General features: G+C 30.5%; 1 protein-coding gene across 1 annotated transcript in view; it reads right to left on the bottom strand.

The window, feature by feature from the left end:
• Positions 1 to 13,018, bottom strand: part of LOC122514476 (cilia- and flagella-associated protein 43-like) — a 75,067-nt gene that overhangs the window by 44,036 nt on the left and 18,013 nt on the right. The window contains exons 8-11 of the mRNA XM_043631382.1: positions 8,516 to 8,781; positions 7,947 to 8,431; positions 6,356 to 6,576; positions 447 to 805 (exon numbers count right to left, since the gene is read on the bottom strand). Of these exons, the coding sequence (XP_043487317.1) occupies positions 447 to 805; positions 6,356 to 6,576; positions 7,947 to 8,431; positions 8,516 to 8,781 (1,331 nt within the window). The remainder of the gene's footprint in view (positions 1 to 446; positions 806 to 6,355; positions 6,577 to 7,946; positions 8,432 to 8,515; positions 8,782 to 13,018) is intronic.

Here is a 13,018-nt window from a genome sequence, read left to right as displayed (position 1 = left end):
ATGAACAGGAAAGCGAAACAACTCATCCTTCATTTAAAATTTGTTAAATCATTGTGATTTTCTTTTCATTCAATTTACTTTCGTTACACTTACACTACAATTATATACATTTCGTCGTCGATTAAACTTTGGTAAAAAAAGTACTTATTAAAAAAATTAAAAAAACATATATCTTTTTACATTCTTTTTTCTAATACAAGTCTTTTTTGTTAATGGTATAAGTCCATTTACTTTTATTTTGAAATGTTTGTTTAAATCGATTTCAAAATATTGATAAATGTTAATGAATTTGGATTACGTATTTTAAATATATAAATGTTTATTTTTTAAAAAAGTTATCTGTACATAACTAGAACTTGTTTAAACTCATCTATTTTTTCAATAGCGGACCCAGAATACTTGAAAAAAACTTTAAAGTGATCAAATTATGTGTTGCTAATACGTACCTAAGTTCTAAGACACCATACATCATCCTTTCAAGAGCTTCCTTGTACAGACCATAATCTTTCGAATACAATTGTAAATTGTACTCATTGATATTTTTATACTTATCGTTGGAAGATTCTTTCCTTGGATGAATGTAAGATATGCCCAGAATTTCCTTGTCTTCAATTGTAATGACATAATCGGGTATTTCGGAATGATGCCAGACTGGTAATGTCACAGATTCGATCGTGCACTTTTTTTCGAACATAACATTTATCTCGGAGGTATAATGTTTTAATTTCTCTTCGAGTACTCTCCCTACTTCCATTTTTTGTTCCTTCAATAACCTCATTTTATTAAAACATTCGTTGAAATGATTCTAAATGGAAAAATTTCATTTCAGTTAATATAAAATGAAAATAATTCATTTTACAGACTATTACCTAGTACGATTACTGCAAGAAACAGGATTCTTTTGGGTACACGAGTATTAAAGTATCAAAGTACCTGAATATCTGGTTTTATCACGATACATTGAAAGTATTGTATCTTGGTCAGTCTGGTATCTGATCAGTCAAATACCCAGATCATTGGATAAGATATCAAAATTAATTAAAAATACATATCTTATTTTTTCTTGGCATATATTTCATTAGTGCCCAACAACCATTGCGTTGCAATAATGCGAATGCATTGTGTCATGTACAAGATGATTCATAAATATATGTCAATAATTCAGGGGATATATCTACACGCTAAAATTAATAAAAAATATCATATTAACATAACTTCGATATACCTTAACTTTCGATTTATGGAAGGATAAAAATTCCGAGGTGGCCACATCATGTCTCCACACTATTTACTGTATACCTTATGATGTACGGCTTGACTTTGTTTAATATTTGTAAATAAAGTCTATTTAGCGACATTAATCTGAAATTGACTAATTGTAAATGATTTGTACACTTATGCTGTCAACATGCATTTCATTCAAACGGAAATGAACTGGAAGCACGTCAATTATACCAAGAAAACATCCCGGAATGTATAATTACTGATCGTAGAATATTTTCATTCTTCATACGAAAGGCTAAGACGAAGAAACGGACGCTTCAAACATATTTTTATATCATCCATAGCTCGAAAAATAAGGTACATCAGACATATATTCAAATGACATTGTTTAATTTTTTAATGTATCGATATATTCCCTAAAGTATTAACTGGCATCTATAAGACTTCTGTGTATTTCAATTCTAATATAATATATTTCTTTAAATATTTGTATATTTTATTAATTTTCGTGACATTATAAATGGCAATATTTACGAGAGATAAAAAAATTAAAATTTAAAAATCTGTTTTTTCTAGTTTTTCAAAGAACTTTGGGTAACTGCTTTTCAGGCTCTACGAGCCCTTCACAGGCCAAATCAATTTACTCCATAATACAAAAAGTAGATAAATGGGATGAAATAATATACATTATTATCTTAAATTTCATTTACAATATAAATTCAAGTAGACATTATAGAGTGTAAAAGTGCAGATGTAACTTTCATCTAACGACTTATAAAATGAATAAGATAAAGTAATCTTAGAGTTATCGTTAAATATTGATGAAAATGAATAACGTCAATTTCAGTTTGTTTATTATTATTTCTTTATTATAAAAATTTTCTATTAAAAATTTTTCGCCAAAATGAATAATAACCATTCTGCTACAATATATTATTGATTCATTAGTAATAGAAATAATATTTTTTATTTTTGCGATATTTGTTCTTAAGTTTTTATAGTAACTATGTTTAATAAAAGGAATAAATTTTAACTAATGTAGGAAATTGTGAGAGAGAGAGAGAAGATGAACAAAGAGCCGTTCGTACGAGCGAAAATAAGGCAAAGAAGTTATTCTTATACGTACAGGCAAAGTCTGAAAGTGCGTGTAAGGAAATTAAAATATATTGTAATTTTGAATTTTTATATAATATGTATATTTCAAAAAAAGTCATAATAAAAAATTTCAGTTGCTGATGAAGTCCCAATGAAAGTGACGAAACGTTCAACAAGATCGAAATAACGTTCTAAAAGATTTTGTAACTCGTCTAATTTTCCTACAACACTTAGTTTAATTAAAATATATTTTTGTTTCATTAACGTAAGAGGATCTTTAATCAATATCCCTTGGTAAACCTCGATTCGAACACTAATTTTACTTAACTAAATTCTTTCATATGTTGGAATTGTATTATAGCAACGATTTGCATTAGAGTATGGACTTAATCAGATTAACTTCAGAATTAAATTATTTATTTTTCACAGGCCAACAAAATTTGGTTATTCTGTGCTACTTAAGCTAATTATTAAAAAAATTTACTCTGACAATGTGAGTATAAAAAGTTAAGTGTTAATCCAGTGCTTTGACAATAAAATTTTTAATAATTTCAAAAGTGGAGTTGATTGATTTAGCTTATGAACAGCTTATTACAAAACTCTATATAAATGACTTTATAAAGGATATAATTTCATAATATATGTATTAAATTCTATATATTCTAATATGCAGAGAAATTTATTTTCTGCTAATAAAACGAGACATAATAAGTTTATTGTTCCATATTATAATGCCTTTCTCCTTATAACAAATTTCTAATAAAATAAGATAATATTTATAGGTATTCGTTATATAATACTTGAATAATTATTATGATAAGAGTCGTGTTTTAATAACAAACAGTTACGGAAGAACCCGAGTGTTCCGAAAATTTTGGAAAAAGCTTATGTAATTGTAAAGACTCAGTTAGTTTATAATATTTCATGAAATCTGTTATACCAAATTATCATGGTCCATAACGTTCACTTTCTTAATAATATCCCGATTTTCCTAATTACATTAAGCGATGTTAATGATGATTATATTAAGTGATGAATCAACAAGAAACTTGTACCAAAGACGACTAGAACAAAAAATAGAAAGAAACAAAACCCTAGAAACGGACGACGTAGAGACATCATGGGTAAAGATCAAAACAAACATCAAAGAAGCAGCAGAAAAGCCCTTGACAAAAAAAAATGCAACTCCAACGGAAGACAGAGTAACACTCTCTGGTTTAAGGAAGAAGTAAGGACCTTGGCAGAAGGAAAAAGGAACGCCTACCTAAAATATCGAAGCAAAACAACAACATATGAGAATTACCGACAAATCAGAAACAAGGTAAACGGGATTATTGAGAGAAATTCTCGGCTGATATGAAACACGACCTATACAAAAAAAAGTATAGAATATGCTACGAAACCGAAGAAAACATCTAAACGAATCCGTGCAGAACGCCAAAATTACAACGGATGAGTGGGAGAAACATTTCATAGAACTGTATAAAGATAGAACGAAGGAGACTCACAATATATGCGAGGAAGAAGAAGAGGAGGCACTAAGCGATTACACTGTCTCGTCTGAAGAAGTACAAAGAACAATAGACAAACTAAAAGATCGTAAAACACCAGGAACAGATGAGATAACAAACGAACTAATAAAATATAGGGGAAGATCATTAACAGAACATTTAAGTACCCTATTAAATGAAATATTAAAACACAAAAAAGTGTAAACTCAATGGAAGGAGAGCATAACAATTCCCATATTTAAGAAAGGAACTAAGACAGAACTGAAAAACTACCTCAGAATCAGTCTCCTAAGTGCAGTACAGAAGGTGATAACGAAAATCTTGGCGAAGGTCATAGAGCGGACAGGAATAAGCGAAGAACAGCAGGGCTTTAGGTAAAATAGATCGACGGTGGATGCAATATTCATACTACGACAAATAGCCAAACAAGCCATAGAATTCGACAAACCAATATACATGTGCTTCGTTGATCTCTAACAAGCGTTTGACAAAGTTAAGCTTAGGGACGTACTACAGATCCTGAGAGCCAGAGGAGTAAACTGCGCCATAAGATAAATAATAAAGAAACTCAATACCAACAACACAACTAGGATAAGAGCTGGAAATATGACAACGAAGAAAATCCCGATAACAAGTGGTATTAGACAGGGCAACAATCTAAGTCCGATCCTTTTCAACCTGATCATGGACGAAATAATAAAGGAGATGAAAACAGCTGGAGAAGGAGTCAAGTAAGGAAAAGAAAAAAGAAAAATAATATGCTTCGCCGACGATGCAGTCATCATGTCAGAAGACGAAGACGACTTACGAAGGATGCTGTACAAATTCGGAAAGACGGTAGGAAAACTTAACATGACTATTTCGGTACAGAAGACCGAATCACTTACCATCTCCAAGGAGCCCAGACAATGCAAGTTAGCTGTGTATAACAAAAGCGTAAATCAAGTTATACGATTCTAATATCTAGGAGCAAACATCACAAGCAACAGAAACCTAGAGGAGGAAGTAAGAAACCAAGCAACCAAAGCCTCCATAATCTCCGGATACCTTAGAGATATCATATGGAGAAATAAGCATATAGGCATTAAAAGCAAGTCACGCATATACAAAACTTGTGTCAGACCGATCATGACCTACGCGGCAGAGACAAGGGCAGAGTCCACGATATCAAAACGTATCCTGAGAACTACAGAAATGAAGACGCTACGAGTCATAACAGGAAACTCACTAAGAGATAGAAAAAGAAGAAAAGAGATAAGAAGAGAATGGTAAGATCCACGACGTGGTTAGATGGATAAGAGGGAGAAGAAGAGAATAGCGAGACCATGTAGACAGGATGGACAACAGTAGGCTACCAAAGATGGCAAAAACAGGAAAAATAGGGACAACAAGACCATCTGGAAGACCTCTAAAACGGTGGCATGAAAGCTGGACATCATTGTCACAGGAACAACAAACGCCCTGAAAAAGAAGTATATAGCTAATATAACAGGACGAAGTCCTAATAAAAATAAGAAGAAGAAGAAGATAATCTCTTAATTTTCTATAAAAGATAATTTTCCATGAATTGCCTTAGCAAATACATGGATTTTTATTATATAATATTACATATAGAAATTAATTAGGTACATTGACATTAAATTATTTATAGCTCCAGTTTGAATGTAAATAATCACCCCCACCATTTTATACGTTTAAATACCAATACTTACAATCATAAAACATTTAAAAATTATTAAAAACAAAAACTATTAGTAACCAAAATGCAAGAGTCTTATAAAGGCACCGAATAAAATTTTTCGTCATGCTCGGATAAACTTCAAACATCTGTACATTTATCAAAGTTTCTTTAGGAATTTTTTCAACAAAAAATCGAAAATGATATACATTTAAAAAAAAAAAACATTTTTTGCTATTGTGGGATTGGGGAAAAATCATAAGTGAAGGTGTGAATAAGTGTGAAGACAAAAGACGTTTAAGATATGAATATTCGAGAATGATCATTGTCGAATATGTACGTTGATGTTTTTCTTGTAGTTAAATTTAAGTAGAAGTTTCTAGAATAAGGCAAAGACGTTTTCTTATAAATTCACAGAGCTATTTCTGAAATAAGTAAAGATGTTTTTCTGTTAGGTAGAGATATAAGAAATGTTTTTCCCCTGTTGTGTGATATGAAGAAATGAGAGAGTGTATGTGTGTATGTGTATGCGTACTTATGGCGTACGTGATTTTAAACACGCCGATCATGAAATCTGTTGCTATGACTAATCTAATGACTGAAATATAAGTACCGTCTCTTATGATGACATTATTTTAGAAATATATATTTAATTAATTTAAGTAAATTACTTTTAAATAACATTTTTTGAAAATATTAGGATACAATATATTCAAATAAAATATACGCTAGTATTTTTTATTTCCCTATATACTTTTCATCTACCTTGGTATTTTTCATTTACCTGAATATTTTACCAGATATTTAGATACTTGATTAGTTAGGTAATACAAATTCTACTACTTACCATCAACAAATATTCCCGATTTCTAAAAAAACTACTTTTATTGAATCCATTAAGTAATAAATCTTGCGATCGTTTTAGTTGGTGAGTTAAGTTAAGTGTCTCGTTATTAATCCAATTATGAGTACTTGTTCCCGATAAGAGTAATCTTTCGTCATTTGTTGCCGATTCGTAAAATCGATCTATTGAGTTGGTTTCGTGTTTCGTGTTTTTTGTTATTGTTTCTTGTTTAAAAGTATTCACATCTTCTTTATTTGAAACAATATTTTCTGAAGTTTTGTATTCTTTTAACCTAGTCGATACAAGTATTGCAATAAAAACAAATCAGGAATCGTAAAATAAATGAAGGGTACAGGAACAAATTATAGAATGTAATTTGAAATTATAAAATTCGTTTAGCATGGCAATACTTTTTGCCTTGCATTTTTACATGTATTTAAAAAAAATAACATAAAATTTAGGTCAATTAAGAATATTGTATCATAATATGAGTCGTTTTTTAAAAACTTGTACGAGCCTAATTTTAAAAAAGCTGATTAAGAATAGTTTCAGTTAAGCATAGATGACTTTTTTTCATTTTGTTAACAACAAAGCCAATTAACTATATACAATATCCATATAAATTCACAAAAAAGCTTTACTACTGAATGTTAAATACATAAATCCTTTTTATCTAAGAATGTATCTCAATTTGCAGTAAAAAAAACCTTGTTTTCTTAAATAGTTATATTAATTGTATTAATTGTTATCGGATAATAAAATTTATCATGGGTGTAGTTTTAAAATGTTTTTCGAATTCATCAACACTTATTAATGCTTTTAAATAAATTCAAACGCAAATCTTTAAATATCTCAAAATGAAAATAAACAGACTTAACTGTTTGAAAAAAATGGCTTATACAATAAAGTGGTAAAAAGTTTAGTATTGTGCAAAGTATAGAAATGAATATAGTAAATAAAGTATTGTAGAATGAGAGATATTTTTGAAGAAAAGAAATGAAAGAAAACAGCGATGACGGTTTATTGCATTTTTCTACGAATCTATGAGCGAGCAAATGGTAAATAAAATACCAAGCGTCAAGTGCATATTTTGGTACGTTATCAATTAATGTTAAAATTATTATACGAGCGTGCGAGTATGTGTATGTCTGTTTCTTAATTTGAGTGTACGTTTTAAGAAGAAAGAAAAAAATGTATCGGCAAACAGATTTCCATGACTGAAGAGCGGCAGTGAGAGACTAACAAATAATTAAGTAAGCTCATGATTGTTTTTGATAAGATAGCAAAATATTTTACAGTTTTATATATAGATTATGTTATCTATTATAATTGACGAGATATTGAAATATTCCATAATAGATGCTATACCTTATTAAGGATGGTTATCATAAAATTATGAATTAGTTATTATATTCGAAGGCAAATGCACATTGCGTCTTGATTACAATCAAACCTGGCACCTAATTACCTCTGTACCCTTCAAATATTTGTTTTAGGAAAAAATAAAAAGAATATCACCTAAAAACGATATCAAGAATTTCCATCGAGTATCCTTCAGACATTCGAAAATCATCTATTTCGACGTTGACTACACTTAAAGGATAATTTTTAACAATGATTTCACCAAATATTGATTTAAGACAGCAAGCATGAACGCGTTCAGGATCCCAAAATATTTTTCTCAAATATAGACAAACTTTATTTCGTGCTTCAATTTCTTCATCGTAACGTCGTTTCAATTCTTTTCGTTCTAAATCAGCCTTTTTAATTCGATACTTTCTATACTCTTCATCCAAATCATATAACGAAATCGGCAAACGTGTAAGAATCGTTTCTTTCTCGTTTAAATCAAGCAATTCTTTAATTTTGCTTTTTAGTTTATTCAATTCCAGGAAAATTGTATGTCGAGTAGACATTTCTTCGTTCATTTCATTTTCCCATTGAATTTTTTGAATATTTTCTAAGTACGTGTCTAGTCCTTTATTATACAATTTGTTCGATTCGAAAATAAAATTAAACGAATTCAAGAATCGTGAATCAACGTTGATCGAGATTGTTTTCAATTGCACGTAACGACGACTAGAAAAAAGAAAAACAATAATAAAAAATCAATAACCGACATAAGAACTACGTGAATAAAATGATACGTATGTGTATGTGTACCATAATTTGTTGGCTATTAAATCGCCGTTTCTTCCGAGCGATATAATCGTCTCGCTAATTATTTTTGCTGATTTGATACCGTTTTCGTTTCGATGATGAGCCATAAAAATAGCATAGATCATACGAAGATTTGTAGTATTTCTTATCACGATTAGACCATCGTATCCAAAAGTTATGAGACTATCACAATTTATGTCTACTTCAATATTTTTTAATTCATGCATCGCTGGTAATGCTTCTGTGAGAGTGACATCGTTAAAATCATTCTGAAACGATAATTTAGGACTTGAAAATGCGAATCTTTTCTATTTATGAATGGGGGCTACATTATGCAGAATAATACCAACCCTTAAAATGATTTTGTTAAAAATCAGTTATATAATTTTGTAATATTTATTGTTTTTTGAAAAAATTTACCAATCCAATATTGACATTATATAATTATTAAAATTACCAAGCTACAATAATTATGTAATTACTGTGATAGGAAAAATCCACGACTAAACAGGAAGCAGTATTTCCTGTCTCATGTAAGAGTGTATATAAATATAAAAAAAAACAGAAAGAAACTTAAGACGTAAATAACAGAAAATAACTACTATTAGAAGTGTGTATATGGATATTTCTAGAATAGGTAAGGACGATTTCCTTAAAAGTAAAGCTGCAGAAAATGTTGTTCTTCTTTTTGTTCTGTTGTGATAGTTGAGTATGAATGCATGAGAGTATATGTGTATGTTAGTGCATGTATACTTTTATGGAGTATGTGGCTAAAAACCGAGAAATTATAGGATCTGTTATTACCCTCGAAGGTGCAAAGAGGGGATTCCAAAGAAAAGGAAGGTTAAGAAGAAAAACGTCACAAAAAAATGACAATAGACGATAGAGGAGTATGACGTATGGTATATATACAGGGTGTCCCACGAAATTCATCTCACGAGTTTTCAAGTACTTGCGATAACCTGACAAAAAAATACCTTAAACAAAAGTTGAAGTTACTAAAATACGAAAAGTTACTAAATGGCAAATACCATTTGCCGTTTAAGAATAAAGCACCAGTAAAATTTATGATCGTATTTCATGTAATCATCTCTGATCACAGATATATAAATAGGTAGATATTCAAAACTGCTTAGTGTAAAACTGAGTCGATGCAACTACGACGACAATTGTATGTGTAGTTTATGTGCGTATCAATTCTTCTTTCGTACTTGCAGGTTGTCTTGGTTATTTCTTCTTCTATCGTGGGAATGTTTAAGTCCTTCCTTCATTACGGACGTACCATGGAGCATTCATGATTGTGCGTAGGATTATGGATTGTTGAGCCTCGAGCTTGGTATTCCATATATAGCGGTATTCCATAGGTCCAGATTGGATTTATTATTACTTTGTAGATTATTAGTTTTTTCTCTATGCTATTTAGACTTTTTGCCAGTTAGCTAAGCAATTTGTCTTCTTTTTAGACAAATTTGTTCAATTTTGGCATCTATTTGCTTTTTCCATGTTTGTTTAGAATCTAGATGTAGTCCCAAATATTTGACCGTCGTTACTTGCGGAATTTCTGTATTATATAGTTTTAGTTCCACACATTGTTACCTCATTAGGATACTGGTCACTTAACCCTTTTATCTGCGATGTAAATCTAGCGTACATTAAACTGTATCTCTCAACGTATATATTATTATTTAAATATTTGTATTCTCGGGAGCAGTAGATAACACGTCCGTATTTACTAACGATTACCGGGGAACTGACCAAAACTTAAAATGTGGAGAACGTTGGTTGCGCACTTATGGCCCTATTGCTTGCCCACCACGATCCCCTGATTTGTCACTATTTGATAATTTTTATTTGGGTAATTTTTTTATGGTTCATTTTTATGGGGAAAGCTTATGCTGTTTCAATACAAAATAAGAAACATTTAAAACAGCGAATCCATACAGCATGCGAAGAACTTCGTTACGACAATATTGTAGGAACAACCAATGCAAATTTATTACGTAAAGCGGTATTGTGCCTAGAAGAACATGGATTTCAATTCGAACATTTGATATGACTTTTTAAAGAAATCGTTTGAGTTCATTTAATCAAAGTTTCTGAATTGAATGTAATTTCGAGACTTTTAGTAATAAATACAAGTTTTTATTGCAGCATTGTCATTTTCTGTCGAACTTTTTTTGTTGAATTTTTCTTTGCTTTCAAGGTCATCTAAAGGTCATAGTATACTATATCATTAAATTCGTATTAATATGAGCTATAATACTGTAAAATCAAAAGTACTAAGTGCCATTTAAAAAAATAAAGGTAGCCATAAAAAACATAAAAAAAATTATTTTTGAACTTTTTTTTATTGCAATGTATAGTCAATCAAAAACAGATCAACTTTTGTTTAAAGTATTTTTTTGTCAAGTTATCGCAAATACTTGAAAAATCGTGAAAAGTGTTATGTGGGACACATCCTGTATATATATATATCTATTGTAACATATAGACTTTCTGATTTTATTCTATTATTCTTAGTTATCTACTTATATATTCATATTTTGTAATGTCTATTTGACATTTTGTTCGTTTTCTTTGAACATTTTCAGTCTTTTATTATTAAATCCTGCTTTATTTAGGAATTTCGCCCTGTCTGGTCTATTTTTTCTTATTCTCTTAATTCCTCTTAATCTTGTAACGGAGTAATATTAGTTTAGGATAGGCTATAGGATAATCTAATCTTAGTTTGTTTTACGATAGAATAGAAAACTTATGGAACTGTAGAATTCGTAAGAAAGGGTCCTCTTAAGAGAGGAATATAATATTTATTTCCGATCAAGTAACGTCTGGTGGTCTAGACTGTGGAGATTACGAGAACGCTTTGTACGCACTCCCACTCTGGGGTGTTGCGTGGATTTGAAAGAAAGACGGTTGATGACCAATAATGGGTCGGAAAAGGGACTAGGACCGCCTTGCGTACCCTTTCCCCCTCCGAAGGCGGTAGGACCGATGCATAAGAAAGAGAGTTAGTCTTATGATTGCACTGGAGTTATGTCTTATGATTGTACTGGAGTTATGTCTTATAATTGCACTGGAGTTATGTATTATGATTAAGTATTAGGAAGTCTTATGGTATTATGTCGAGATATTAAGTGGTCGTATTATGTTGAAGTGTTGTGTTCTTATTGAGTGATTATTAGTTCTTATGTCTTATGTGTTATGTCTTTTATGCTTTATGTTTTCTTATGTTTATGATTATGTTATTTTGAAGCCTTATGTTTAAGTGATTTTATGTATGATTAAATATATGTGTACTCTTAACTATTAATCCTGACAAACTGTTATCTAAATAATAACGTCCTTTAACCCTTGCATCCAGATCAGAAGAACGATCGATCATCATCATCATCATCATCTCATCTTTTCGTTTACAATCTTTACCTCCTAATATGCACTTATTAAATTTTTTACTCACATCTTTTTTTTTTCTCATTGTATTTGATTGCTTTATTGCCTAATACTATAGGATTCGTGAAAAAATTGGGCTGTTGGACTGACTGGACCGGCACTCGAACCATAGATCTTTTCGTTTTCCGGGCAACTGCTCTTTATCCATTGAGCTATCCAGGGTCCACCGTCCAATCTCTTCACGAATGCTTATTTAAGTATTTGGCATGGAGGCGCTCGTCCCACAATACATATTACTTTTAATTTATTTCTATTTATTTTCGCTAATACTATAGAATTAAATGTAGTTCCTTCTAGTCTTAAACACTTTTAAATATATTTTAGTTGCGTTATTTTTATACCACTATTTCCATTCAGTTCCCAAATTAACGCACCATATGATAAAATGCTCGCCATTAAATAATCAAACATCATCCTTCTTCTGAAGCATTCCTAAAATTTTCTTTCAACCATGCCCCAGATTTCTTTAATCGAAATATTAGGTTTTTCAGCAATTCTTTGATATTCTGTTCGAGTTTACCATTTTCTGTAATGTGAAATTTAGATATTTAAATTTATTAACTGTTTCTATTTTCTTTTCATTCGATTTCCATGGTATTCTTTCATTTTTCTGTACCTTTCCTAAATTCTATCATTTTTGACTTTTCTGTGTTCAGGATCAGGTTCTTTCTCTTTCTTTTATTTTTTAAATTGATTTTGTTACCAGTGCAATATCATCCGCATACGTAAGTGACCATACTTTTACATCTTCTCTGACAACCTCGTCTGCTTGATTCTTTTTCAGTGTGTTCTCTAAGTCAGCTATATATAAAGTGAAAAGTGTAGAATTAAGCATACATCTTTCGACGACCCGTCTTCTATTTTTACTAAATTGTATGTCTTCGAATAGAGATGTTTTTTGCTCTACTAATTAGTCCTGTTCTTATCTCCATTCTTTTCATTGTTTTCTAGGGATTAGAATTCTATATAATAGATCCTATTGATACTATCGAAATTGATTTGAAATTAATGAATTGTGCAAAAAGTCTCTCCTCTATGATTGCGATGATTTTCTTT

This window comes from Polistes fuscatus, unplaced genomic scaffold (assembly GCF_010416935.1).
Source record: "Polistes fuscatus isolate 324 unplaced genomic scaffold, CU_Pfus_HIC Scaffold1, whole genome shotgun sequence".
NCBI classification, from domain to species: domain Eukaryota; kingdom Metazoa; phylum Arthropoda; class Insecta; order Hymenoptera; family Vespidae; genus Polistes; species Polistes fuscatus.
This window is presented reverse-complemented; position numbering and strand designations above follow the sequence as displayed.